The sequence below is a fragment of the Delphinus delphis genome, chromosome 6 (genome assembly GCF_949987515.2).
Source record: "Delphinus delphis chromosome 6, mDelDel1.2, whole genome shotgun sequence".
Taxonomy (NCBI): domain Eukaryota; kingdom Metazoa; phylum Chordata; class Mammalia; order Artiodactyla; family Delphinidae; genus Delphinus; species Delphinus delphis.
This window is the reverse complement of record NC_082688.1, coordinates 8,641,444-8,665,430: the sequence shown is the minus strand read 5'-3', so window position 1 is coordinate 8,665,430 and position 23,987 is coordinate 8,641,444. Positions and strand designations below refer to the sequence as shown.

Genomic DNA, 23,987 nt, shown 5'->3' with positions numbered 1-23,987 from the left:
TTTTGGCTCTGGGCGTGCTGATTTTGAGGTGCCTGTGGGAGGGCAAGGGAGGTGTGGCCAGGAGGTGGCTGAATATCCTGGTCTAGAGTCAGGAGAGAAACTTGGGCTGGACATGGGCATGTGGTGGAAGCCGTGGTGGTGTGTGTGATCTTCCAGGAAGGGATGCAGATGTAGAGAATATGGAAGACGACCTTGGTGGGGCTTGGGGGACATGTGTCAGAAAAGAACAAAGCAACTGGAAAATACACTGCGAATGGGGGGCCCGAGAGGCGTCAAGACAACCAAGAGAACACAGAGCTGAGGGGCAAGGACAGAGAACAGAAAATATGCAGAGAGTTTGCCTCACCAGAGAAGGAGGTGGCCAGGGAAGCGGGTTGAAACAGGGAGAACCGACAACCCTTTCAGGCGTCAGGGAGGTCTAGAAAAGATGGCTTTTGTTATTACTATCGTGGTTATTGTTGTCACCACCATTATTATTATTAATGGGAGAGGCTTTTGCACATTAAAATCCTAGCAAGGGGGCTTCCCTGGTGGCGCAGTGGTTGAGAGTCTGCCTGCCGATGCAGGGGACACGGGTTTGTGCTCGGGTCTGGGAAGATCCCACATGCCGCGGAGCGGCTTGGCCCGTGAGCCATGGCCGCTGAGCCTGCGTGTCCGGAGCCTGGCTTGTGCAACAGGAGAGGCCACAACAGTGAGAGGCCCGCGTACCACAAAAAAAAAAAAAAAAAAATCCTAGCAGGAAAGAAAGTGGAGAGGAAGAGGTTGAAGATACAGGGACCAGAGAGGGCATCAGAGCAAGGCCTCTGAGCAGGGAGGGGGAGGGAGCCAGGAGGAGAGCGGGTCCTGAGCGGACAGGACCTCTCTTCCACTAAAGCCTGAGGAAGGGAGAGAAGGCAGGTAAATTTGTTTATTTAGTGGCAGAAAGTTTCTCCCCGATGAACCCAGGGAACAGCCACATGATGGAGAAAAGGTCCCAGAAGAAGCTGGCAAGGACTGTACAGGCTCTTACTGCCCTTTCACATCCAGTGGACCTCAGCAGACAGCTCAGAGCCAAGGACAGCCTGGGCGAGATCAGGGCCCCAGCGCACCCCAGGGCAGCCACAGGGCTGGCTCTACAGCACGCAGGGCTACCAAGGCCTTACCAGCCTCAGCGCAGCCCCTTGTCTCCCTTATAGAACCAGCCCCGTCTCCTCTGGTCAATTTTAACTTAATTACACTCAAATCTGTTCTGTAACATGGACCTTTTTTAGGTAATAGTGGCTGGAGGAGTGTTGTTCTATTACTTCACGTTTTCCAAACCCACTTCACACAGATGGCATCTCATATTCCTATAAGGCCAAACACAGAAGAGGAATACTGCCAAGGAGGCTGGGCTTGGGACGTGTTTTAGTGCAGTTAGAATGGCCTTATTTCTTTTGACATCTTGATAAATCTTTCTGCACTGGATTTGGGAGATTTCAACACTGAGGAATGTTCATGCCCTGTCCATTCAACAAATGAATCTGCTGTGAGCCAGGCCTGTACCCTGCATGTCACCTCCTTTGTCAGGCTTTATCTCTCTTGGTCTCCGCCACAATTCTGTGGAGTTAGTCTCAGCATCCCTGTTTTCATCAGCGATGCAACTGATGCCAAGAGAGCGGTCACCCAGGAAATGAGTGACAGGGTTGGGATTCAGAGCAAGGAAAGGACCCTTTCCATTTTATCAAGGAACCTCTCAAACATAGTGTTTTACTCTGTTGAAGTTTTCATTTTAAAGATTTTTTTTTTTGATGTGGACCATTTTTTGGAAAGTCTTTATAGAATTTGTTATAATGTTGCTTCTGTTTTGGTCTTTTGGCCGTGAGGCACATGAGATCTTAGCTGTATTGGTGGGACCCTCACCCCCTGTGTTGGAAGGCGAAGTCTTAACTACTGGACCACCAAGGAAGTCCCAAAGTTTTAATTTTAAATGTGACATGTATTCCAGTGCAAAAGGGTCCTTAGGGAATTGTCAAACGCCAAGAACTGTACATGCAGTTTTTAAATCAGGGTCTTAGAAATATTCAAATCAAACAAATTTGGGGCAGATGTATTAAGTACCTGCTTTGGTTCTTGCCTGAATGACATCAGCAGAATGAAAGAGAAATAATAATCGATTTTGTTAATAATTCAAGACAGCGACAAGAGTGTGTGTGGAAGAAAGAAGGGAGTGTTTGGATTTAAGGCCGTGTCTGACAGCAGCGTGACCCTGGAAAGAGGAGGGTGGGTAATAACATTTATCAAGTGATTGTTACATGCCAGGTCCTCTGTGTGAGCTTTAATCTTACCTGTTCTAATGAGCTTCACGGGTAAATATATTATCAGACCCATTTAAGGTGAGAAAATTGAGGTTCTGAGAAGACACACATCACGCAGCTAGTGTGTGGAGGGTGGGCTCTGACCTGGCTCGGTCTGTAAGGTCCACACTGCTCCCTTTGAGGATGCCTTCCTAAGTTACTTACAGTGTGGAAATAGACCCAAACTCTGAATTAAATGAACCCTTACACACGTGTACCGTCCCTGCCCCCCACACTTACGGATGTGTGTATAACTTCTGCTGTTTATTAAAGAATTCAGGGAAAAACAAAGGGAGCAACTACCAGCCAGAAACTGGGCAACAACCATGTCCCAGTCCTTGAACATCAGTTTTAGAAATTCTCTTTTATATCCGATTATAACACATACATTTCCAGGGCTGGCTTTGGAATCCGTAGGGGAGAGAGGCTCTTGTCCTCACAGTTACCTTTCGAAAGGGCAGTAATATACATTTGCCGACTGCATATGTTCTAAAGGTGGTCCTTGAACATCAGTTTTAGAAATTCTCTTGAACATCAGTTCAAGAACATCAGTTTTTGAACATCAGTTTTAGAAATTGATGTTCTTGAACATCAATTTTAGAAATTCTCCAGTCCTTGAACATCAGTTTTAGAAATTCTCTTTTATATCCGATTATAACACATACATTTCCAGGGCTGGCTTTGGAATCCGTAGGGGAGAGAGGCTCTTGTCCTCACAGTTACCTTTCGAAAGGGCAGTAATATACATTTGCCGACTGCATATGTTCTAAAGGTGGGGTGGAGTAGGAGTCAATGGAACTGACTTTGTAGGTCAAATATACGCTAGAAAAGAAACTCGGATACACACATCGAGGAGAATCATGGTAAACAGGCAAACTCTACAGCTCAAAGAGATTCACGTCTACTTGTGAAAAGAAGTGGAGCCAGAGCGTTCATTCAAGGTGATGACTATAGGACTCAGCCCTCTTCTGTATTAAAACGGATGTGGTGAGAATTACATGAGATAACAAGTGAGGCTCCCTGTCCGGTACCGACACAATGGGGGATTCTTGGTAAATGGTAGCATTAGTTAATATCATTGTCATTACCATGACTTGGGGTCTAAATTGTGAGGGTGAGAAGGACTTGGCAGGGTCAAGGATGTCTGCTGTATTTTTTCATATGGGTGACTGGGAGGACAATAGTGCCATTTATAGAAGTGAGGCCTCCAGGAAGAGGAGCTGTGTTTCTTAGCTCCTGGCTGGTTCCCAAGCGTTCTCAAGTCCATGTCATTCACCTTGAATCCGGAGCTGCCCATTGCCTGCAGCCGGCTTCCCACAGGCGCGTGCCGGTGACTTCAGTTGGGTCCTGAGATGCATTTGAAGGGCACGGCACTTCAGGCCTAACTGCTCAGTTTGTCTTTGGCCATTCCCACAGCACCCCCTGACTTCCTGGTAGACCCCTGATCTGTGTCTGTTCCGGCTGGTAGGCAGCCGACCCTCACTAAAGCCCTTATAAAAGTTCCAGGTGTGGGGCAAAAAATAATGTCATTAATAATACAGAGGCTGGATATGAGTTAGAAGGAAGCCTTGTAACTGAGGGGTAGAGAACTTTCCTTCCCTGCATTCTCTCTGCCAGGGGTCACCAAGGCACAAGCTGGCAAAGCTGGGCATTTAGTTAATGGCTTTTCCTTCATCCTTTTATCTACTTCCCCCAGGTAATCTCATTAGATTGCTCCCATTTCCTCCCTTGGAGAGGAACCAGCCTCACTGTTAGGTAACATTTAGGTCATTTGACTCTTCAAATTATAATGCTAAATCTGCTAGAAAAGAAGAGACTACGCTCCTGAAGAAGATATTAAGGCAACCTGTCTTTCTGCCCCCTTTTGTTTATATGAGAGATGGCGGTGGTGGGGGGGGGCAACTTCAGGAAAGAATCTGAGGTCATTCCAGAAGCTTCTCTGATCGCTTGGCCCAGGACGTCCCCTGGTTCCAGGAATGGAGGATGTCACTTGGTCAATGAAATCTGAGCATCTTCAGCCAGATTTTAATTTTAAGGTAGCCCTGGGGTATGATCCTGCTCAATATAACATTATACCCTCTCGCAGACAATTTGCATTAAGAAAGGGCTTCTGGTCCCGGGGAGCTGGCAGAGTGGCAGTGGCGGGGTTGAGAATAATTTGGCATAGAAGTCCTGGGAGATGTGGCCGGGGTTATGGAGAAAAGTGTCCTGCTTCTCACCCTCACCTCTGGGGGTCCCAGGATACACCTCCACCTAGAGACCCAGCCCTCTTCTCCAGAGGAGGAGGAGAATCTCTCCCACCCTGGGAGGACATAGATGGCCAGTGCTTCAGTCCTTCCCCATCTCTGTGTCCACATTCCAGTTAGATGCCCTGCTGTATTTGCATCCCTATTGGAATCACTGTTGAAATTGACTTTGTGCTTCCCAGGAACTAGCCAGCTGTGGATGGAGTAAGAAGGAGAAACATAGTCTCGCTCCCAACGTCGTGGCCTTTACCCGGAGGTTTAACCAGGTAAGAATGCCGCTTGCATGTGCCTGTGCAGATAGCGCTCTGTTGTCCCCCATGGGCTGGGAGCCCCTCCAGGCTTCAGTCTCAGGCACCTGGCCCCAGGTCCAAACTCCTCTTCCTAAGCCCCCACTTCATCTGTGCTTTTTCACACAGCGGGGGGAATTGAACACCTCTTTTCTGTGTTTAAATCATTTCGGTGGCTTCCAATTCCACTTAAGCTAGGGTTCGGGCACCTTAATGTGCCCTACAAGGTCCTGCGTGGTGGGTCTGGCTTCTGTCCACCTCTCCAGCCTCATCTCTTGTCTGTCCCCCCACTCTGTGGGCTTCGGCCATCCTGGCCTCCCGCCTCTTTCCTGCTGCATCACATCTTGGTCTCATCAGGGCCCCATTCGTGCTGTCCTCCATGTTCAGCTCCCAACCAGATCTCAGTGGGAATGTCACTCTCTCTAGGAGCCTCCCATGAATCTCAGCCTGTATAAGGTCTCCCTGTCATATGTCTCCTCAGTGCACCTGTACTTCTCCATGTGGTCCTTTCCCCATCTGTCCTCATTCTGTGTAACTCTTTAGTCTCCATCTTCCTTGGCCATCTGTGGGCTTCACGAGGGCAGGAACCATGTCTATCTTGTTCATCACTGTGTCCCCCACCACCTTGCCCTATGTCAGGCATATAACAGACCTTCAGTAAATATATGTAGAATGAATGAATGAGGTACTCAGGAAACACTTTTTGAATTGAATTTATTTGAATTTCTGATGGCCTGGTCACTGGCCGCATGCATGCTACTACAAACCGACTTGGTCCAATCAGAACCTTTGCTCCAGGTAGGAAGCGCTGCATCCCCACCTAAAGGAATGATATCAGGGACTTGGACCAAGTAAGTGGGGTAGGCTTCTGACTGCTCACACAGACCTGCCAGAACATGATCTTCAGTAGAAAGTACCCTGCAAGACCCCTTTGAACAAACCAAAGCTCCAAATGGGGCTGTTGACAGCTTTTCCTCTTTCTTCTTGCTTTTCTGGTTTCAGATGAGGACAGTGGCCTCGAGGTTGCACAGTGTACGTGACTGGGGCTCTGGGTGTTGGGCCTGGGTTCCCTTTGGGCCTTCCCTCCAGCTGGGCCATCCCGCTGGGAAATGCCGGGTCCTGCGCATTGCCGTTACTCAGCTCTCTCCAGGCTTCTCCAGCCCTGGCTGGTTACCGCTCCAAGCATAGTGAGAGACTCAGAGAGGCGCCAGCTTGTGTTCTGATGATCAAGGCCAGAGTTCACATTATTGTTGTTTTCTGAGATACAACAGGAACTAAGGAAGGCCTAGCCACATCTGTGGTAGGGACTGTACACCCTTTGTTTTGAAAAGAGAAATACTGAAGCCTTCTTTTTTTTCTTCTTTATTTTCAAAATCTTTTCCTTTTCAACTGAGCTTAGTCTTTTAAAAAAACCAGATGTGTACACAGTATCAGGGGATTCATAGTTTCCTTAGCAAAACTATTTGGCTGGGAGCCAGCTCAGTCCCACCTCTGATCAGCTACAGAGCTCCCGGAGGAGGGCCACTGGCGGCTCTGATGTAATCTGCTTTGCACGTGGAGGCCAGGTCAGCTTGGCAAAGGGCAGTGCAGCTTGTTCTGTGAACAATTGTATTGTGTCCAGCTCAGACCAAGTGGGTGAAATGAGCCAGAAGTAAAGCTGCATTCTCACAGAATGCTCTGAGAAATGGTCTCCCTGCTGGCCTGTGAGCCACTTAGAGAGCAGTTCCTGGACACAGCCCTGGTAGCTCTGGTTTGAAAACTGGCCAGTGGCCAGTCCATCAGCCGCTGGGGCTGCTTTCCGTGAGATGAACTGATTGGCGTCTCTTCCTGGCAGACTTTCACGTGTGACAGCAAAGCTGCTCATCAGACTCCAGATAAAGGCGAGCAGGTCCCTTACCTTTCTGAGCCTGTTTCCTTTATCTGTGAATGAGAATGATAATAGTACTCACTGTGCACAGTTGTTACGAAAATGAAATGAAATGATATAGGTAGAGCTCTTAGCGCCGTGTCTGTATGTAGTAGGCATCCAAACATTTTTTCGGGAAGAAAGGGAAGATTAGTTGATTGGAAGGAGGTTGCGAGGGAATCTGAGGCTCCCTGTGGCCAAACCAAAAATCCAGCAGCCAAGTGTTCTGGTCGGCCTCTGAGGACGTGCCTGCTTCTCCATGGGACCTGAGTCCCTTCGGATTTGTTTATAGAGTGGCTGAGATGGAAGAGCTTGGCCAGGTTCCCTAAGGGTCTGTTATGGGCCAGGCTTGTGTCTTGGCCCCAGGGAGTTCACCATAAAGCCAGAAGTTCTCAGTCTTTTTCCGATCACGGGTTCTTTTGGGAATCTGACAATATCACATATGAACCTGCCCTCAGATAAATACATAGATATATACATTTCCATTTAATCTGAGTGGGTTTGCTGCCTCCCCTGCCCACTGCCCCCCAAAGTCTGTACATGAACACTTTAGAGGTCTGTGGACAGCAGGCTGAGGAGCTGTGGTCGCATGGAATCAAACAGACCTGAGTTTGCACCTTAGCTCTACAACTTGTTGCCTGTATGATCTTGGGTTGTCTTTCAGCCTCTGACCTTCCTCATTTATAAAATAGGAAGAATCGTTTCAAGTGATTTTTGAAGATTAAATGAGAATCATGGATGTAAAGGGTTTAGCTCAGCACTTGACATATAGTAAAGAAGTAATATTAGCCTTAAAAAGGGTGGTATTGTAGTGGGAGCTACAAGCTGAAAGGAAGGTTAGCCTTGGGCCTAAGTGCTGGCGGTGGGGTTGAGATTGTGTCCTGAAGATGAAGAATTAGGAAGAGACAGAGAGGGAATTCGGATGACTTGGTTCCAGTCCAGGCTCTGCTGCTAACCTGTTCTGAGGCCTTAGGCAAGTCCATGTCTAGGTCTCAGGACCCTTATGTATTAGCAGAGATTGGACCGGGCAAAGGTTCCCAACACTTTGCCCTGGAGGACTGCTTTAACGTTTCTCATGGACTCATATATATATATATATATATATATATATATATATATATATATATATATATACACACACACACACACACACACACACACACATACACGTACGTAGTTCTTAATGACTGAAACCCCAGCTCAAACTCGCCTTACTGGCTTATGTAACAATGTCCAGGGAGAGACTAGACTTCATGTTTTGCTTGGATGGCGCTGCTCTCTCCACGTGGAGGTCCCTGGAGACGTTCAGGGAGGTGGTTTCTCTGTGCTGGCTCCCCTCAGGCGGCCCCCTCCTCTGTGGTTCCAAGATGGCTGCCAACAGCTCATTGTGAGGGCAACCCCTGCAGAAAAGACCTTCCTCTTCTTCAGTAGCTCCATTTGATGTCCTGGAACAGAGACTCTGGGGTTGATGGCCCTGGCTTGAGCCCCATCCTGCGCTTCGTGATCTCATCACCCTGACCAGGAAACAGGAGGCTCTGGCTGGCCAGGTCTCAGAAACAGGCCTTCCCATGGAGGTAGGGTAGGGGGCCAAGGCCGCAGGGACTGAGATGGGAGGACTGGCAGTTCCTCAGGGAAAGTTGGTGCTCGGACAGGAAGAGGCTGAGGGATGGCCAGAACCGCCCACAGACCCTCTTCCCTCTTGCACTCTTCCATCCAGCTCTCAGCTTTCTCCCCTGATCAATCTGCTGATACCCCATGCATGCGTCATTAGCCTAGTCACCGAATGTTCCTGATTCCTCTTGGCTTTAATCGAGACTATTTAAAAAACAGTTATTGAGCACTTAGGCTCAACTTACTGAGTTAGATACTGTGCTAAGCATTTAACCTGCATCATCTAATTCTGTTTTCACAAAACCCACTGAGGCCGATATTTTAAACCCATTTTATGGATGAGGAAGCTGAGGTTCTGGAAAGTGAAGTAACTTGCTCAAAGCCACATAGCTGGTGAGTTCCCTTACTTAGGGCCCCCCGCATTTTTCTGAACATGACTCCAGTAGAATCCCCTGTTCTTCCAGACTTCATTTATCACAGGGCTGGGAGGCAGTGTTAGCATTTTCCCTTCCAAATACTACCTCCAAACAATTGTTCTTTCCTCATTGTATAAACCCTCCTTCATTTGAGGCTCATTACTTCTGGTTATATTCATTTATTTATTTAATAGACATTGACTGCACATGGTACCGGGCTCTGTGCTAGGTTCAGGGGGTCAGCAGTAAACTGGATGTAGCCCTTGCCATCATTAGCTCATAGTCTGGTGGGGGAGACAGACGTGATGGAGGGGATTACAATCCAGGGGAATCAGTGCTAGGGTGGGAAAACCAGAGGAGAGGTGTGGGCAGTAGGAAGGGAGGCCAGGAGACTGGATTGGAGTCTGTCCCATTAATCTAGGTGAACGACAGAGATGTAGAGTGGCCGGGCTCAAGAGAATATTAAGAGACCGAATGATAGCACTGGGTGATTGATTGGATTTGGAGGGAGATGACAGGGAGGCGCAAAGGAGGCCCCGCTTTGGTCCTTGGCAGCGGCACTCTTTGAGGTGTTGAGTGCAGAGGAGGAGGAGCAGTTGTGAGAGGGGAGATGACGGAGAGGAGAGAGGTCTGGGCGTGTGAGCTCAACCATGCAGCAGGTAATTGGGTATTTGCGTCTGGGAGTCAGGGGATAGATCCAGCTTGAAGATGCAGATATTGCAGTCACCTGCATTCGAAGCCGCAGGAGTAGATGAGATTGCCCAGGGAGCAACAGAGGCCCACGTGAGAGCCTTAGGGCTTATGGGAAGGGCAGAGGAGAAGGAGCTGAGAAAGAGCAGCCTGGGCACGAGAAGAACACCCAGAAAGGCTGGTGTCTTGGAAATCAGTGTCTCAAGGATAACGGGATGCTACAGAATGGGTCATTTAAAAGGACTAAAAAAAGAGTCTTTTATGTTTAGCAGCACGGCGGTGCTAGGCTCAGCAGGAGCTGTTCTGCGGGGGTGTGAAATGGAAGCTGGGCTGTAGCAGCTTGAGCGGCAGATGTGAGGAAATGGAGAGAGCAGGTGTAGGCGATGCTTGAACAGTGGCTCTAAGGAGAAAGATGAGAAGAAGGGGGTAGCTGGAGGGGTTGAAGACGTTCAGGGAGGTGTTAATATTCCTCTTTTCTTTTCAGCAGAAAGAGCCTTGGGGGTGTACATATTTTGAATGGAAAGAGCCAGTACACCGGGAAAAATTAAAGATGAGGAGAGAGAGGGAATACATAATGAAGTGAAGTCCCAGCGAAGGTGGGAGAGGCCGAGGCCTGGGACCTCTTCATCGTAAAAGGCGAGTCTGCAGAAAGGAAAGATACAGACACAGGTCTGCTTGCAGGTGTGGTGCAAGAAGGTTCACGGCTCCTCTTTCCTCGGTGAAATAGGAGGTGAAGGCGGGGAAGCAGGAGGAAAGCTTGAGGGGTTTGGGGGGAGCTTGAAAAAACCACTCCAGGGGAAAGAGAAGGTTGACTATGGAAATATAGGAAGACTTGTGGGCAGAGCCGCTGGAAATAGAGGTTGTGGCTTTTAAAGTAGCCCCAGGGCATGAGGGTCGCTGGTTCTCTCTAGTTGCACTTTGCAGCCTAAAGAGAGGGGCACAGGAAGGCAAGTGGTTGGATCCATCCATGATGAGCAAAGCAGATTTTTTGAAGGACCATGGGGCAAGGGACCTAAAAGTACTGGCTAAGAAGGGGCTGAAGTGACAAATGATAGGGGATCCATCTGCTCAAGAGGAAAAGGGCCACCAAGGACTCCAAGGCGTGGTGAGAGGGAAGGATGGGCATAGCAGTGGGGTGGGGGTCAAGGAGCAGGTGAGGATTAGAAGGTTAAAGGTTGTGGCCCGAGACTGGAACTTCAGGTTTCTGATGCAGCGCAGTCCTGGGTAATTTGGAGAAGGAGGTGACTGGAGTGATAGGTGTGTAACAGTTGCTGAAATGACCATGGTCGTTCACAGTGATGTTGATGTTACCCAAGGAATAAGGCAGGGTTTGCTATGGAGAGGAAGGCAGTGGTCCAGATTCTGATCTGCTTGCTATCTCTAAAGTTTTACCTTTCCAGAATGTAAAAAAAAAAAAAAAAAAAAAAGGGACTCATATATATGTAGCCTTTTCTGACTGTCTTTTCACTTAGCCATATGCATTTAAGATTCATCCATGTCTTCATATGGCTTGATGGCTTTTTTATGAGTACTGCTCATTGTATGGATTTACTAGTCTATCCATTCACCTTCTGAAGGACTTACAGTTTTTGATGATTATGAGTAAAACTGCTATAAACATATGCATGCTGGATTTTTTTTGGTGTGGACATAAGACTTCAAATAAACTGGGTAAATATCTAGGAGTACAGTTGCTGGATCACGTCTGTACCATTTTGCATTCCCACCAGCAAAGAGTGAAAGTTTGTGTTGCTTCAGGAAGAAATAAAATTGTCTTTATTCACAGATGACATGATGGTCTATACAGAAAATCTCAAAGAAATCTATTTTTAAAGCTCCTGACACTAATAAGGGAGTATAGCAAGGTTGCAGGGCACAAGATCAATATATGAAAGCTTCCCTATATACCAGCAATGAAGAATTGGAACTTGAAATTTTTTAAAAAAACACCATTTACAGTAGCACACACATACTCGAGAAATACTTAGGTATAAATCTAACAAAGTATGTACAGGTTCTGTATGTGGAAAACTATAAAACACTGATGAAAGAAATCAAAGTAGATTGAAATAGAGAGGTATTCCATCTTCATGTATTAGAAGACTCATTATTAAGATGTCAGTTCTTCCCAGCTTGTTCTATAGATTCAATTCAATCCTAATTGAAATCCCAGCAAGCTGTTTTATAAATATCAGCAAACTGATTCTAAAGTTTATATGGAAAAGGCTAAAGATGTAGGATAACCAGCACAATACTGAAAAAGAATGAAGTTGGAGGACTCACTCTACCTGATTTCAAGACTGATTGTAAAGCTATAATAATCAAGACAGCTTGGTATTGGCAAAAGAATAGACGCCCAGGATTATGAAACAGAACAGAGAGCCCAGAAATAGACCCAGACAAATATAGTCAACTGACCTTTGACAAATGCATGAGGGCATTCAGTGGAGAAAGAGTAATTTCTTCAACAAATGGTGCTGGAACAATTGGAACTGTTTTTGTGTACGTGAAAAAATGAACCTAGGCACAAGAGTTTAGGCCTTTCATAAAAATTAACTCAAAATTGATCACAGACCTAAATGTAAAAGACAAAACTATAAAACTTTTAAAAGAAAACGCAGAAGAAAACCCTACATGACCTTTGGTGATGAGTTACTAGATATAACACCAAAGCACAATCCATGAAAGAAAAAATTGGTAAGTTGGACTTCATTAAAATTAAAATCTTCTATTCTGCAAAAGACATTTTTAAGAGAATTAAAAGACAAAGCACAGACTGGGAAAAATATTTGCAAAACACATATCTGATAAAAGACTTGAATCCAAAGTATATTCTTAATACTTAACAATAAGAAAACAACCCAGTTAGGGACTTCCCTGGCGGTCCAGTGGTTATGACTTTGCCTTCCAATGCAAGGGGTACAGATTTGATCCTTGGTCTGGGAGCTAAGATCCCACATGCCTTGTGGCCAGAAAAAACAAAACATAAAACAGAAGCAATATTGTAACAAATTCAATAAAGACCTTAAAAATGGTCCACATCCAAAAAAAAAAAAAATCTTGAAAAAAGAAAACAACCCAATTAAAAAACAGGCCAGGGACTTCCCTAGTGGTGCAGTGGTTAAGAATCCACCTGCCAATGCAGGGGACATGGGTTCGATCCCTGGTCCAGGAAGATCCCACATGCTACGGAGCAACTAAGCCCATGCACCACAACTACTGAGCCTGTGCTCTAGAGTCTACGAGCCACAACTACTGAGCCCGAACGCTGCAACTACTGAGCCGACACGCTGCAACTACTGAAGCCCGCGCACCTAGAGCCTGTGCTCTGCAACAAGGGAAGCCACCCCAATGAGAAGCCCATGCACTGCAATGAAGAGTAGCCCCGCTTGCCGCAACTAGAGAAAGCCCGCGCACAGCAACAAAGACCCAACACAGCCAAAAAAAAAAAAAAAAAACAGGCCAAATATCTGAGTAAGTACTTTACCAAAAAGATGTAACCAAGGGCAAATAAACGTGAAAAGATGCTCAGCATTATCTGCCATCAGGGAAATGCAAACACTATGCACCTATTAGAATGGCTAAAAAACAAACAAAAAAACAACCCAAAACAAACAAACAAAAAACCTCACGAAACCTGACAATACCAATTGTTGGCAAGTAATTGGAGCAACACAAACTCTCCTTTGTTGCTGGTGGGAATGAAAAATGGTGCGATCCAGCAATTGAACTCCTCAATATTTATCCAGTTTATTTGAAATCTTACATCTACACACATACACATATTCACACACACACACAGATACACAAATAGCACACAAATATTTATAGCAGCTTTACTTATAATAGTCAAATACTGAAAGTAACTAGGATGTCCTTCAATAGGTGAAAGGATAGGCAAACTGGTAAATTCATACAATGGAATAGTCTTCATTGGAAAAAAAAAAAAGAATAAGCCATCAAGCCATATAAAGACATGGATGAATCTTAAATACATATTGCTAAGTGAAAGAAACCAGTCTGCAAAGGCAACATAAGTGTGATTACCTCCCCCATTTTTTTTTTGACGTTCTGGAAAATGCTGAAAGAAATTCTGGAAAGCTAAAATTATAGAGATGGTAAACAAATGAGTGGCTGCCAGAGGTGTGAGAAGGGGAGAGCTTTGAGTAGGTGAAGAACAGGGGATTTTTCAGGGTGGTGAAACTATTCCGTATGATACTATAATGTTGGATACATGCCACCGTGCATTTGTGAAAACCCTTAGAACTTTACAGCACTAAGAGTAAACCTCTTAGTGCTAACTATGCAAATTTTAATCATTGTGGAGATTAAGGGGTCCTAGGATGGAATGTAGAACATAACAAGTGAACCTAACTGGATTGTAAATGTATGAAACAACCTCCCTGAGAAGGGTGAGGGGAAAAGGTGCTGGCCTAAGTAACTTTGGAAATGAAGGAGCCTGAAAGACTAAAGACAAAAGGAACTGTATGTAAGCACTGTACTCTGATCAAGTTGTTTCCCAAGGGCGGATGGGTAACAATTCTGGAGCCATTATGCATGAACACTGGAATTGAACAATTAAGGAAATGGGTGGCAGATGGTGGGACCCAGGTTTCTCTCACCTGTTGGAGTAGAAAGTTGTAGACAAGCAAGAGGAGGCTAGAGTGATCCATATGGTAATGGATTGGAGGTGGAGACATTAGTAGGAAGTCATATTTAGCTTAATATAGATACAGATGGTTACATATAGAAATATTTATAGGTATGTATATATACAAGAGTTAGGGTACACACACACACACACACACACACACACACACACACTTCCTTGCTCTGCATCTGAGAGGACCTAGAAACAGTGATACCTAAGTAGCACGAGCACACGTAGCTCCCAGATCTTGGTTTCTAATACCATTATCTAATAAAAGGAACCAGGGGGCACTTCCCTGCTGGTCCAGTGGGTAAGACTCTGTGTCCCAATGCAGGGGCCCGGGTTCGATCCCTGGTTGGATGCCTGGTCGGGGAACTAGATCCCACATGCATGCCACAGCTAAGAAGTCCGCATGCTGCAACGAAGATCCCGCATGCTGCAACTAAGACCCAGCTGGCGCAGCCAAAATAAATAAGTAAATAAATAAATAAAATATTTTTAAAAAAAGGAACCAAGGCTCCTTGGAGAAATGGCTGGTTTCGGAGTGGGACAAGAAATGTACAGGATGAGGCGGTAGCATCTTGTAGTTCCAGAAAGTAAGGAGGTGCTCATACAAACCAACCAAACAATGCTGGGGGCATGTCGAAGCCAGCTCTCAGTGGCCAAAGCTGGAACAATTTGAGTAAGGAAATAAATAACATAGTATTGGATCAAAACCCCAAAGTATCCATGAGTCCATTCTGATGTAAACAAATGATGGAATAAATAAATGGGGGAGACTAGACAAACCTCCTATGCAGAAGAATTCCAAATAATCTATGTAGATATTTTGCCCTCAAGAAGGTGGAGCACAACTGCCTCCTTCCTTCCATAGCGACTTCCTTCCAAAGTTTGAGGTGATAGTATTATTTATGCAACCAGTTCCCTATTGATGGGCATATTCTTTTGCTTTATAAACAGCGCTTCAGTGAACCCTTGTATGTATATCCTCTACATTTCTGTATTTTTGTAAGATAAATATTCCAGGGAGAATATAACTTTTAACAGCTTGAAAGATATATTCAAGTGGTTCTTCAAAATGGTCCTGTGAATTTATACCCCTGCAAACAGTGTATGAGTATCAGTTTCTCCACACTCTTGGCACACTGTATGACTCACAAAGGGGTAATGTATTCTCTTTAATATAAACCCCTTTTAGTAATCAAGAGTCAGAGGACAGGTGTCCCAATAGAAAGGTGGATGAAGGACCTGAACACGTACTTCACAGGCAAATAATACAAATGGCCTATAAATATTTGCAACAAAAAACTTAAAAAACGTGCAAAAATATGTTAACTGAGGAGTCATGAAAGAAATGTAAAATAGAAACAGTGAGACATTAGTTTGTCCACTAAGTTAGTAAAGAAAAAAAGAGCTGTAGTAACTGGTATTAGCCTGCTCCAATTTTTATGGATCAACAAATAAAACTTTTGGAAGCCAAGTTTTTAAATATATACTTTTGAAAAAAGGTACACATACTTTTATTCACTCTACCTTACAGGAATTTATCCTCAGACCTTAATTAAAAATGTATAAAGATATATGTATAAATATGTTCACCACAGCATTGTCTATCACAACAAAGTAATTCGAAATAAGCTACCCAACAGTAGGAGGTTCCTTGATGAGGAGACATCCCTGAGATGAAATGCTTGGCAGCTGCTAAAAATATGTTGATATTCTTACATATTTATAAAAATTCTTGTGATAGTATGATTAATATATACCAATTTAATTGAAAAAGAGAAACATGTTCTATGACTAGACAGACATATGTTCTGAGACATGACAAACATATGTTCCAAGAAGGACACATACCACAGTGTTTATCAGGGGTCTGTATGTGAGAACGAGCTTGCAAATGACTTCTGTCTCTTGTGCTTATCTCTGTCCCTTTGTTTTCTACATTAAGCTTCTCTTAAATTTTGTAGTTAAAAAACAATTAAAACAGTTTAAAACCATGCTGATTCTCCCTTTGTAATGTCTCTCTCCTCTGCCCCTTTCCTCCATCTCCTTCAACACTGCCCTCGCTCAGGCCTCCCGTCTCTCACTTAGACCATCGCCTCAGCTTCTTGATGGGTGTCCCTGCTCCTGCAGAAGGGTCTAGCCTGTCACTCCTGTGCTCAGAAGCCTCTGGAACTCTCCTTGTGCAGCATAGTGTCCCCTTGTTTCTCCAGACCCCCTTCCCTTCTAAGTTCAGCCTCCCTCCCGCCCCAACCCCACGGGGCACCTGCAACACCAGTCCTGTCCACCCGCTCAGCTCTCCCTGGTCTCCTCACCTGTTGAGGGTCTACCCATCTTTCAAGGCCCACCTCCTCTAGGAAGCCTTCTTTTCTCATTATCTCCCCCATACTCCAGTTCACTTGGTTTGAACTTGTTTGATGGCCATGATCACCAGCTGCCTTTTAATACAGTGATTTCTGGACTGACAGGTCTGGACTCGCAGTGCCTGGAGCACACAGTAAGGGCTTCGTGAAAGTCTGCTGAAGTGAACTGATCCAGAGTTGCCTCTGAACACCACCTGAGTCAACTCTGCCACGTTCCGTAATTATGCTTTAAATAGGTGTGATTTTTTTTGACACATAAGAATCTATTAAATTATACATATAAACTATCACACTTGAGATTTATGTGGCATAAAAGTGTGCATGTATTAAAATATAAGGTTTATGGGCATATCACCTAGAAAAAATCTTGCTATATGGAAAATCTTTCTTCCATAACTGGCTAGTAACATTTGAGTCTGAACTTAATTTTAGGCAATTCCTTGGAAAAAATGATTCTATGGAAACCCAGGCACGTCCTGGAGGCAACCACAGATAATTACACAGAGAAAACTTTTCTATAATATTCCTGCTTAATATAAGAAGCCAAATTTTGATTCTTGGTGATTTAATTTTTTCTTGTTTTCTCATTGAAAAGTGACAGTATTTCAGTAAAGGGAAGACATTTGGTTGCAGCAGTAAACATGCTTTGATAACTCTGGACTATCCTTAACTCTTTTAGTCTTTGTAAAATTTAGAGGTTTTAGATGCTTAGCCTTCCTTTTCATTCCACGTCTCCCCCATTCTCTGCCCATCTCTCCTCCTTTCTTTGCGGTGCTGTCATTGCACTCTTGGGCATCCGTGTTTCACATAGAGCTGTTGTTATAGTCATGAAACATAAACAGGAAAGCAAACCACTGCCCAGTGTTTCTCAGCATGAAGCTCCTCTTGTTTCATTGAGGCATCGTGTGAGTCAACTAGACACTGATGGATGACTTTCTTGTTCCCACCAAAGGACTCAGGGGCTCGAGGATGGTCAAGTGTGAGTGATATTCTGAACGAAAAGTACCAGTATATCCTTTTGGCATATGCTGTCTCCAGAAAAACATGCCCTTTTACCTGCATTGCTTTACAGAACTTTAAGAGATGTTTTTGTACCACTTAAATTATTGGGCAAACCTCTCCTAGAAAATGAAATTTGTTGTAATTGTGCAAATATAGGTGAGTCCTTCTTGTCTTGGGTCTGGCTGGAGATGTTGATCTCATAGGTGGTACTGCCAGCATGCATATCCCTTTGTCTGGCCATTTGTCCATCCGTCCATCCATCCATCCATCCATCTCCCCATAACTGGGATCCTTCTGAGCAGAAATCCTGTCTGATACATCTCAAAATTTCCTGAAGCACCTTTAGGGAGACCCATATGTCGATGGAGGCCCACTAAGTCCCCTGGCTAATGATGGGAGTACTTATTTCTCACAGCACCACTATGCATATTGGAGAGCTGGTGCTGACGGCATGGGACCCACTTGTAGGGTTAGGTGTCATAAAGGAACCCTCAACCTCCTGCAACCCTAGGGTTTGCTCTGTCAGTCTCCCAACCTCTTAGAAATCCCATAGAAGTGGTGGGCGGGGTAACTTGGTTGGTCCGGCATTTAACAACTTTTCTGGTGTGTGTGTGTGTGTGTGTGTGTGTGTGTGTCTGTGTGTGTGTCTGTGTGTGTGTCTGTGTTTGACTCTACAGGTCAGTTTTTGGGTTGTACGAGAAATTCTAACAGCACAGACTTTAAAAATAAGGGCAGAAATCCTGAGCCATTTTGTGAAAATAGCCAAGGTAAGCTGTTTTATTATTACTTTTCCCCTTCCTTTCTTTTTTGTCGCAAAAAGGTGTTTCCTTGGTACTTTGGGTGACGATTTGCTCCGGATGAGCCGGGCAGGGTTCAGACACGGGGCTCTGGCCCAGCTTCCCCAGGCAGAGACAGCTGTGGGACCAGCCTGGCTGCTTGCTGGGCCTCCCAGCCCCTGTGCATGCACAGGCAGGTGCCCTCCGCCCTGTGGTTTTGGCAGCCAACCATTCTTTGTAGCTGGCCTTTCACAGACTCTCCACGAGGCCCCAGTGGCTACCTCTGGAATCCATTCATCCTCCTATTCAGATTTAGCCAGTGCCGCGGGTTGATGGCTTTTAGTCAGCATCGGAGGTTGTGACACCATCACATCCTGCACAGTTTATTCGCGGTCAGCAGAGCTCACCCCACCCCATCTTGCACTTGAGGCCCGGGCCCTGCTGCCCCGACCCCACCCCCTGGGTCTGCCCTGGTAGGGTTGGTCCTTGCCGGTTATTGGGCACCAGGCTCACGTCTTTACCCCACTTGCCCCTCCTCTTCCCTCATCTCTGCCAGCCCAGGCTGTGATCCCACGGGCCTTCCTGGACCACTCTCATCTCTTACACAGTCCTGCCAGCCCCTCCCAGCCCACTGCTCCCCACCACGGGGCTCGCCTGACTCAGCGGAGCACCGTCCTGTCTGTTTACTGCCCGCTTTGTGTGTGCACGTTGTCTTCCCACCGAGGTCCTAGGCCAGCTCACCTTCACTGCGGCCCCTCTCTGGCCAGGTGCCATAGCTGCTGCTTTACAGAAATGATTTCATTTGAAGATGACATTATTATTATCCCATTTCCGGAGGAGGAAGGGGAGGCTTAGAGAGGTGGGTGTCCACGCCCAGGCCCCATGGTCAGTCGGAGCGTGTCTCTCTGCCTTCAGGAGAGCAGCTCTGCTGCCCCTCACAGCAAGGTTGTGTTCATCCAGCTCTAAGTATGTTAGGGGCATGGGCACTTTTACGTCCTGTGCATTCTGAAGTGCCTGGAACTGTTGCTGGGCGTAATGATACTTGTTGCTCTCGGTGAGTTCGTGCTGGGCCACAAGAGAAAGTGGGATGAAGTTCCAGCCCATCTGGTGCTTTCAGTTTGGAAGTTTCCAGTCCCTACCCAAGGGATCCAAAACGATTCCTCCTTAAGCTCTGCCATCTTCCGATGGTGGATCATCACGCTGGCGCTGTGCCCTGGGTATGTTCTTGTTCGAGCCTCCTCCTTTCTCTGGGCCTTGGTTTCCCATCTATAAAATGGGAAAGGGGTGGATTAGATAATCTCCCAGAGAACCTTCACCTCTAAAAGAAATTCTGTGACAGGCATAGCCATTCAGATACAAAGGATGAAATTCAGCTCACTCAGAATCTATTATTACACACAGCAAACGATTAGGGAATATTACAAGATGTATGAAATGCAGTATTAACTTGTGTGGTAAGGGAGAAATCTCCAGGTAGGAACAGAGCCGTGAGGACTAGGCATAAGGGCTTTTCGTGGATTTGTTCATTTTACTAAGCCCTGCTCTGTGCTGTACTAGGTCCTAGGGATATGATGGTAGATACTGCTTCATCCCGGCTCTCAGGGCACACACAGTCCAGGGTGAGAGAGGGGCAAGTGCAAGCAAATACAGTCCAGTGGGCTGAGGAAATGCACAGGCTGCCGTGGGAACATGCAGGTGGGGTGGGGTTGGGGACAAGTCTTCCTGACAAAGAACAAGCAGCCCACGCCACACTGCCCGCTCTCCTGGGTGCCAGGCACTGGTCTAGCAGTTTATGTGCACCATCCCACGCAGCAGAGGTGCTGTGATTACCTTCCTCATTTTAAATATGAAGATGTCGAGGCTCAGAAGGCTTAGGTAACTTGCCACAGAACACACCAGTAGTGGGAACCCGGGTTAGAACCAGGCCTCTTGGTTCTGTGGAGCCTGCCGGCTACACAAGTTTCACCGACTCCTGGGAGTGAGAAGTGGGACCCGGGTCCTGTTGGCAGGTTTCCCTCAGCATAAAACCAAGAGCAGAGCAATTACATTTTTCTGCGCTCACCCTCACCTGTGTCTCCTTCTGTTGCCCTCTGTGGTAAGGAACTTGTCTGAGATGGAATTAAATCCAAATGTTCTCACTAATTCGGGGCCTGGTTCAGAGAAGCATGGTCAAGTGGCTGGGAAGCTGGAGCTCCGTGCTCCCAGCTGAGGAGATCGTGCAGATTGATAACATCTTTCCCCAGCCTCCCGCTTCCGGGTGTGAAGGTAATCTCAGTAGACCCATGTTGATGTTGTTGGCACAGCGGAGGTTTCAGTTTACAAAGGCCTGCTGGGACAGTTCAGATTCATCTAAAAAAAGAACAGAAAGGACATTATCAAACCTCATCCCGAGCCATGTTTCTGTCCAGCAGCCAGACTGGTCAGCTTATGGAATTTTGCAAATGTTTTAGATGCAGACTCACCTTTTGACAATCTGAAAGAAAAAGAGCATATGGTTTCTGTGAACTTTCTAGAACTGTATTTTCTACATGAGATATTTTTAAGTGTAATTGAATTTCATAAATATGACAGTATTTGGTAATACTTGAACATGTTTTTGTTCTGTTGTTTATAGCAGCAAAATAATCTATTCCATATCTTTTTTTCTTTTCAGAAACTTCTAGAACTCAACAACCTTCATTCTCTCATGTCTGTGGTGTCAGCATTACAAAGTGCACCCATCTTCAGGCTGACAAAAACCTGGGCTGTAAGTTAATCTTCCTAAGTCTGTTCCTTTGGTTTGGGCCGTCCTTTCTTTGGTGAAGTTCTCCATGCCTTAAGCCCCAGAAGCCTTTCTCAGTCTGCCCTTTGCCAACGACGGAGGATGACTGTGGGTTAATGAAGTGTCCCCTGGCCACTCTCTCTCCTTCAGTGACCTCAGCCTCGTTTTGGGACAGGGAAACTGTGAGGAAGCCAGCGTGGCCGGGGACCCTTCTGGACCTGACAACATCATGTATGATGGCGGGGTCAGTGGCATGACTTCTGCCCTCCGCTTCAAACTGCCCCTGGGAAGCCTTGCAGTTGCGCTGGGCTGCTGGCTGTGCAGCTAAGAGTTTCTTTGGAGGAACCTGTGACCCTCATGTAGGGAAAAATAATGTTTTTTTCCTGAAGGCCATGGATAATTTCAGCCCAGAGGTGGAGTCTGACAGTTATATAATTGAGTCTGTAGGAAAGTTTTCTGCTGTAAAAATACTTTAAAAATATCTCAGACCTCTTTATCCTCCTTAGCTTGGCACCGCGCCTGACGGGGGAAGTCATTGCTATTTCCATCACTCATTAGCATTCACCTCCTGGCCCGCCTGGTCTGGGGTCTCTCACAGCCACACAGCCCAAGCCTTTCAAGACCTGTTTATGTCCCACAGAACTGAAGGAAACTGTATGGAGTTGTCAGCTGTGCTTCTGCAACTAACTCACTTCCGAACTTCTTTCTGCCAGTCTGCGGGGCTGGGCTCTGTTTCAGACTTGGCTAGTTCAGGGGCCTTTAAAATACTTAGGGATTATGTTGTAGGTTGTCAGAAGTGAGCCTTGTTTCTTTAAATTGCAATTTTCCATAGATCAAGCCATAGCAAAGTGGAGTGAGAGGTTTTAGCCTGGAGTCAAAAGACTGGGTCTGCATTCAGGCACCGTCTGTGCAGAGTGATTCTGTGGGACTCGTCTCCTCTTATCTACTTAGGGAGGTTGGCCTGGATCTGTGGTTCTCCGTTAGTGCTTTGTGGAGCCCAGGGGTTCTTTGGAACTGACTTGGGGCCAGCAGGGGCTGGGGGAGAGGACGGAGGGCACCAAGCAGACCTCCAGAGCACGGTTTCTGCCAGAGCAGCTCTGTTTGCATCAGTTTTATGTCCTGAGCTTCTGGGTGAACTTCAGTTGAGCAGTGGCTTTGGAGGTCAAAGCAAGTTTGGAAGCCACTGGTCTCTGTGGTTGCTGCCAGCCCTGTGATTCCCTGAGTCCATCTGAGCCATGACGCTTTTTTCAAAAGTTGCTTGGAGATTCTTTTTCAAATGAATTTTCCATCATTTAGGTGCTGCTATTGTTTCTTGGACTGCTGGGAGCTCTGTGTGGGCCCAGAAGAAGGAATGATGAATCTCACGGTACACAGACCTTACTGTCAGTAACACAGGGACTCTCGGTGACCCCATAAGTGGCACAGTCAGTGAGGGCAGCAGGGAGTCAGCATGAGGGGCCTGCACAGAGATGCCACCCACTCAGGGATGGGCAGGGCCCATCCGTGGAGCTTTGGCCAGCGTTCTCCTCAGGATGCTGTGCCTTGCCCAGGATGGTGGGGCAGCATTGGGCCAGAACAACATCCAGGACTGCTCCTTGTGGCTCGGCAGAGTCCTGTGCCAGGGTGGCCGGATCATCACTGCCATTGGTGGGTCTTTGCTGCAATGAAGATAAATCTCCCACAGCTCCTCAGAGAGCCTGGAATGAAATATCCACCCAGGACCCGTTTGAAAGCATGAGCTTCCTCACCTAACTCCCTTCCAGGCTACGTGGGTCAGCTGTTCTTCCTTACAGATTTGCCAGGCGCTGCTGTAAAAGCTTTCCCTGTATTAACTCATTTCCTCTTTTTTTAAAAAAAATAAATTTATTTATTTATTTACTTATTTATTTGGTTGTGCCAGGTCTTAGTCGCGGGGGCGGGCTCCTTAGTTGCAGCTCGCCAGCTCCTTAGTTGTGGCACATGAACTCTTAGTTGCAGCATGCCTGTGGGATCTAGTTCCCTAAGCAGGGATCACATCTGAGCCCCCTGCATTGGGAGCGCAAAGTCTGAACCACTGCGCCACCCGGGAAGTCCCCTCATTTCCTCTTGACAGCTACCCACCGTCAAGAGGAGGCACAGAGAGGTGGGATGACTTATGCAGGGTTCCCCAGCTAAGAGGCAGAGCGGGAATCAAACCGGAGCAGTCTGGCTCCGGAGTCCCTGCGCTTACCCACCACACCCCATGGAGCTCAACAAGGACAGTTCCAGTGATGCCTTGTCAGTCAAAACAAGAGAGCGGGCCCGTTTATTGTTTTGTCTCCTCTATACACAGTGCTCTAACAGGAACTTTAAGGGTGACATCAGCAGACTCTGGGTGCTGCCCAGGCCGTTGAGCCTCTGTTCTGGCTGTGGCTGCTGCTGGCCTGGCTGCTGGCCTCTGAAGCGCACCCTTCTTTTGCCATTAATTTCTGGTAGTGAGCTTAGCCACAGAAATGTTGCCAGAAAAGAACTGTTTTCCCTCTCCCTGCTTGTCCCTTGATCTGGGGAAGGGAAGTCAGAGGAGGGCCCCAGGGAGGGGACACACAGCCAGAGAGCCAGAGAGCTGCAGCCAGGCCTTGAAGGCTGCCTTTTGGCCACTTACTACTTGGTTAGTCCATGGCTTCCGCTGCTCCGCTGGTCCCCTGGGATTGGCCGCTGACCTTGGCATCTAGCTGGTGGGAGCCAGGGAGAGGACAGGAAGCTGCGGTTACACGTCACCAAAGGACGGGGGACCCAGGGAAACAACAACTGTTCTTTTTGTGAGAAATCTCCCATTGCCTCCTAAGGGCTGAGAGCCAGGACTATTTCCTTGGTTACAGAGGGCCACTTAGCAAGGCAAAAGATGGGGAGATGCAGCATCCTGGGAGATAAGAATGGCAACTGCCAAAGGCTGTGTCAGGGAGAGAGGAGGTGATACACACCGTGTGGATTCAGCATGACAT

General features: G+C 46.6%; 1 protein-coding gene across 2 annotated transcripts in view; it reads left to right on the top strand.

The window, feature by feature from the left end:
- Positions 1-23,987, top strand: part of RALGPS1 (Ral GEF with PH domain and SH3 binding motif 1) — a 329,731-nt gene that overhangs the window by 135,857 nt on the left and 169,887 nt on the right. For both annotated transcript variants that reach the window (XM_060014138.1, XM_060014137.1), the window contains exons 5-7: positions 4,744-4,827; positions 18,168-18,257; positions 20,920-21,012. In XM_060014138.1, coding sequence (XP_059870121.1) covers positions 4,744-4,827; positions 18,168-18,257; positions 20,920-21,012 — 267 coding nt within the window. The remainder of the gene's footprint in view (positions 1-4,743; positions 4,828-18,167; positions 18,258-20,919; positions 21,013-23,987) is intronic.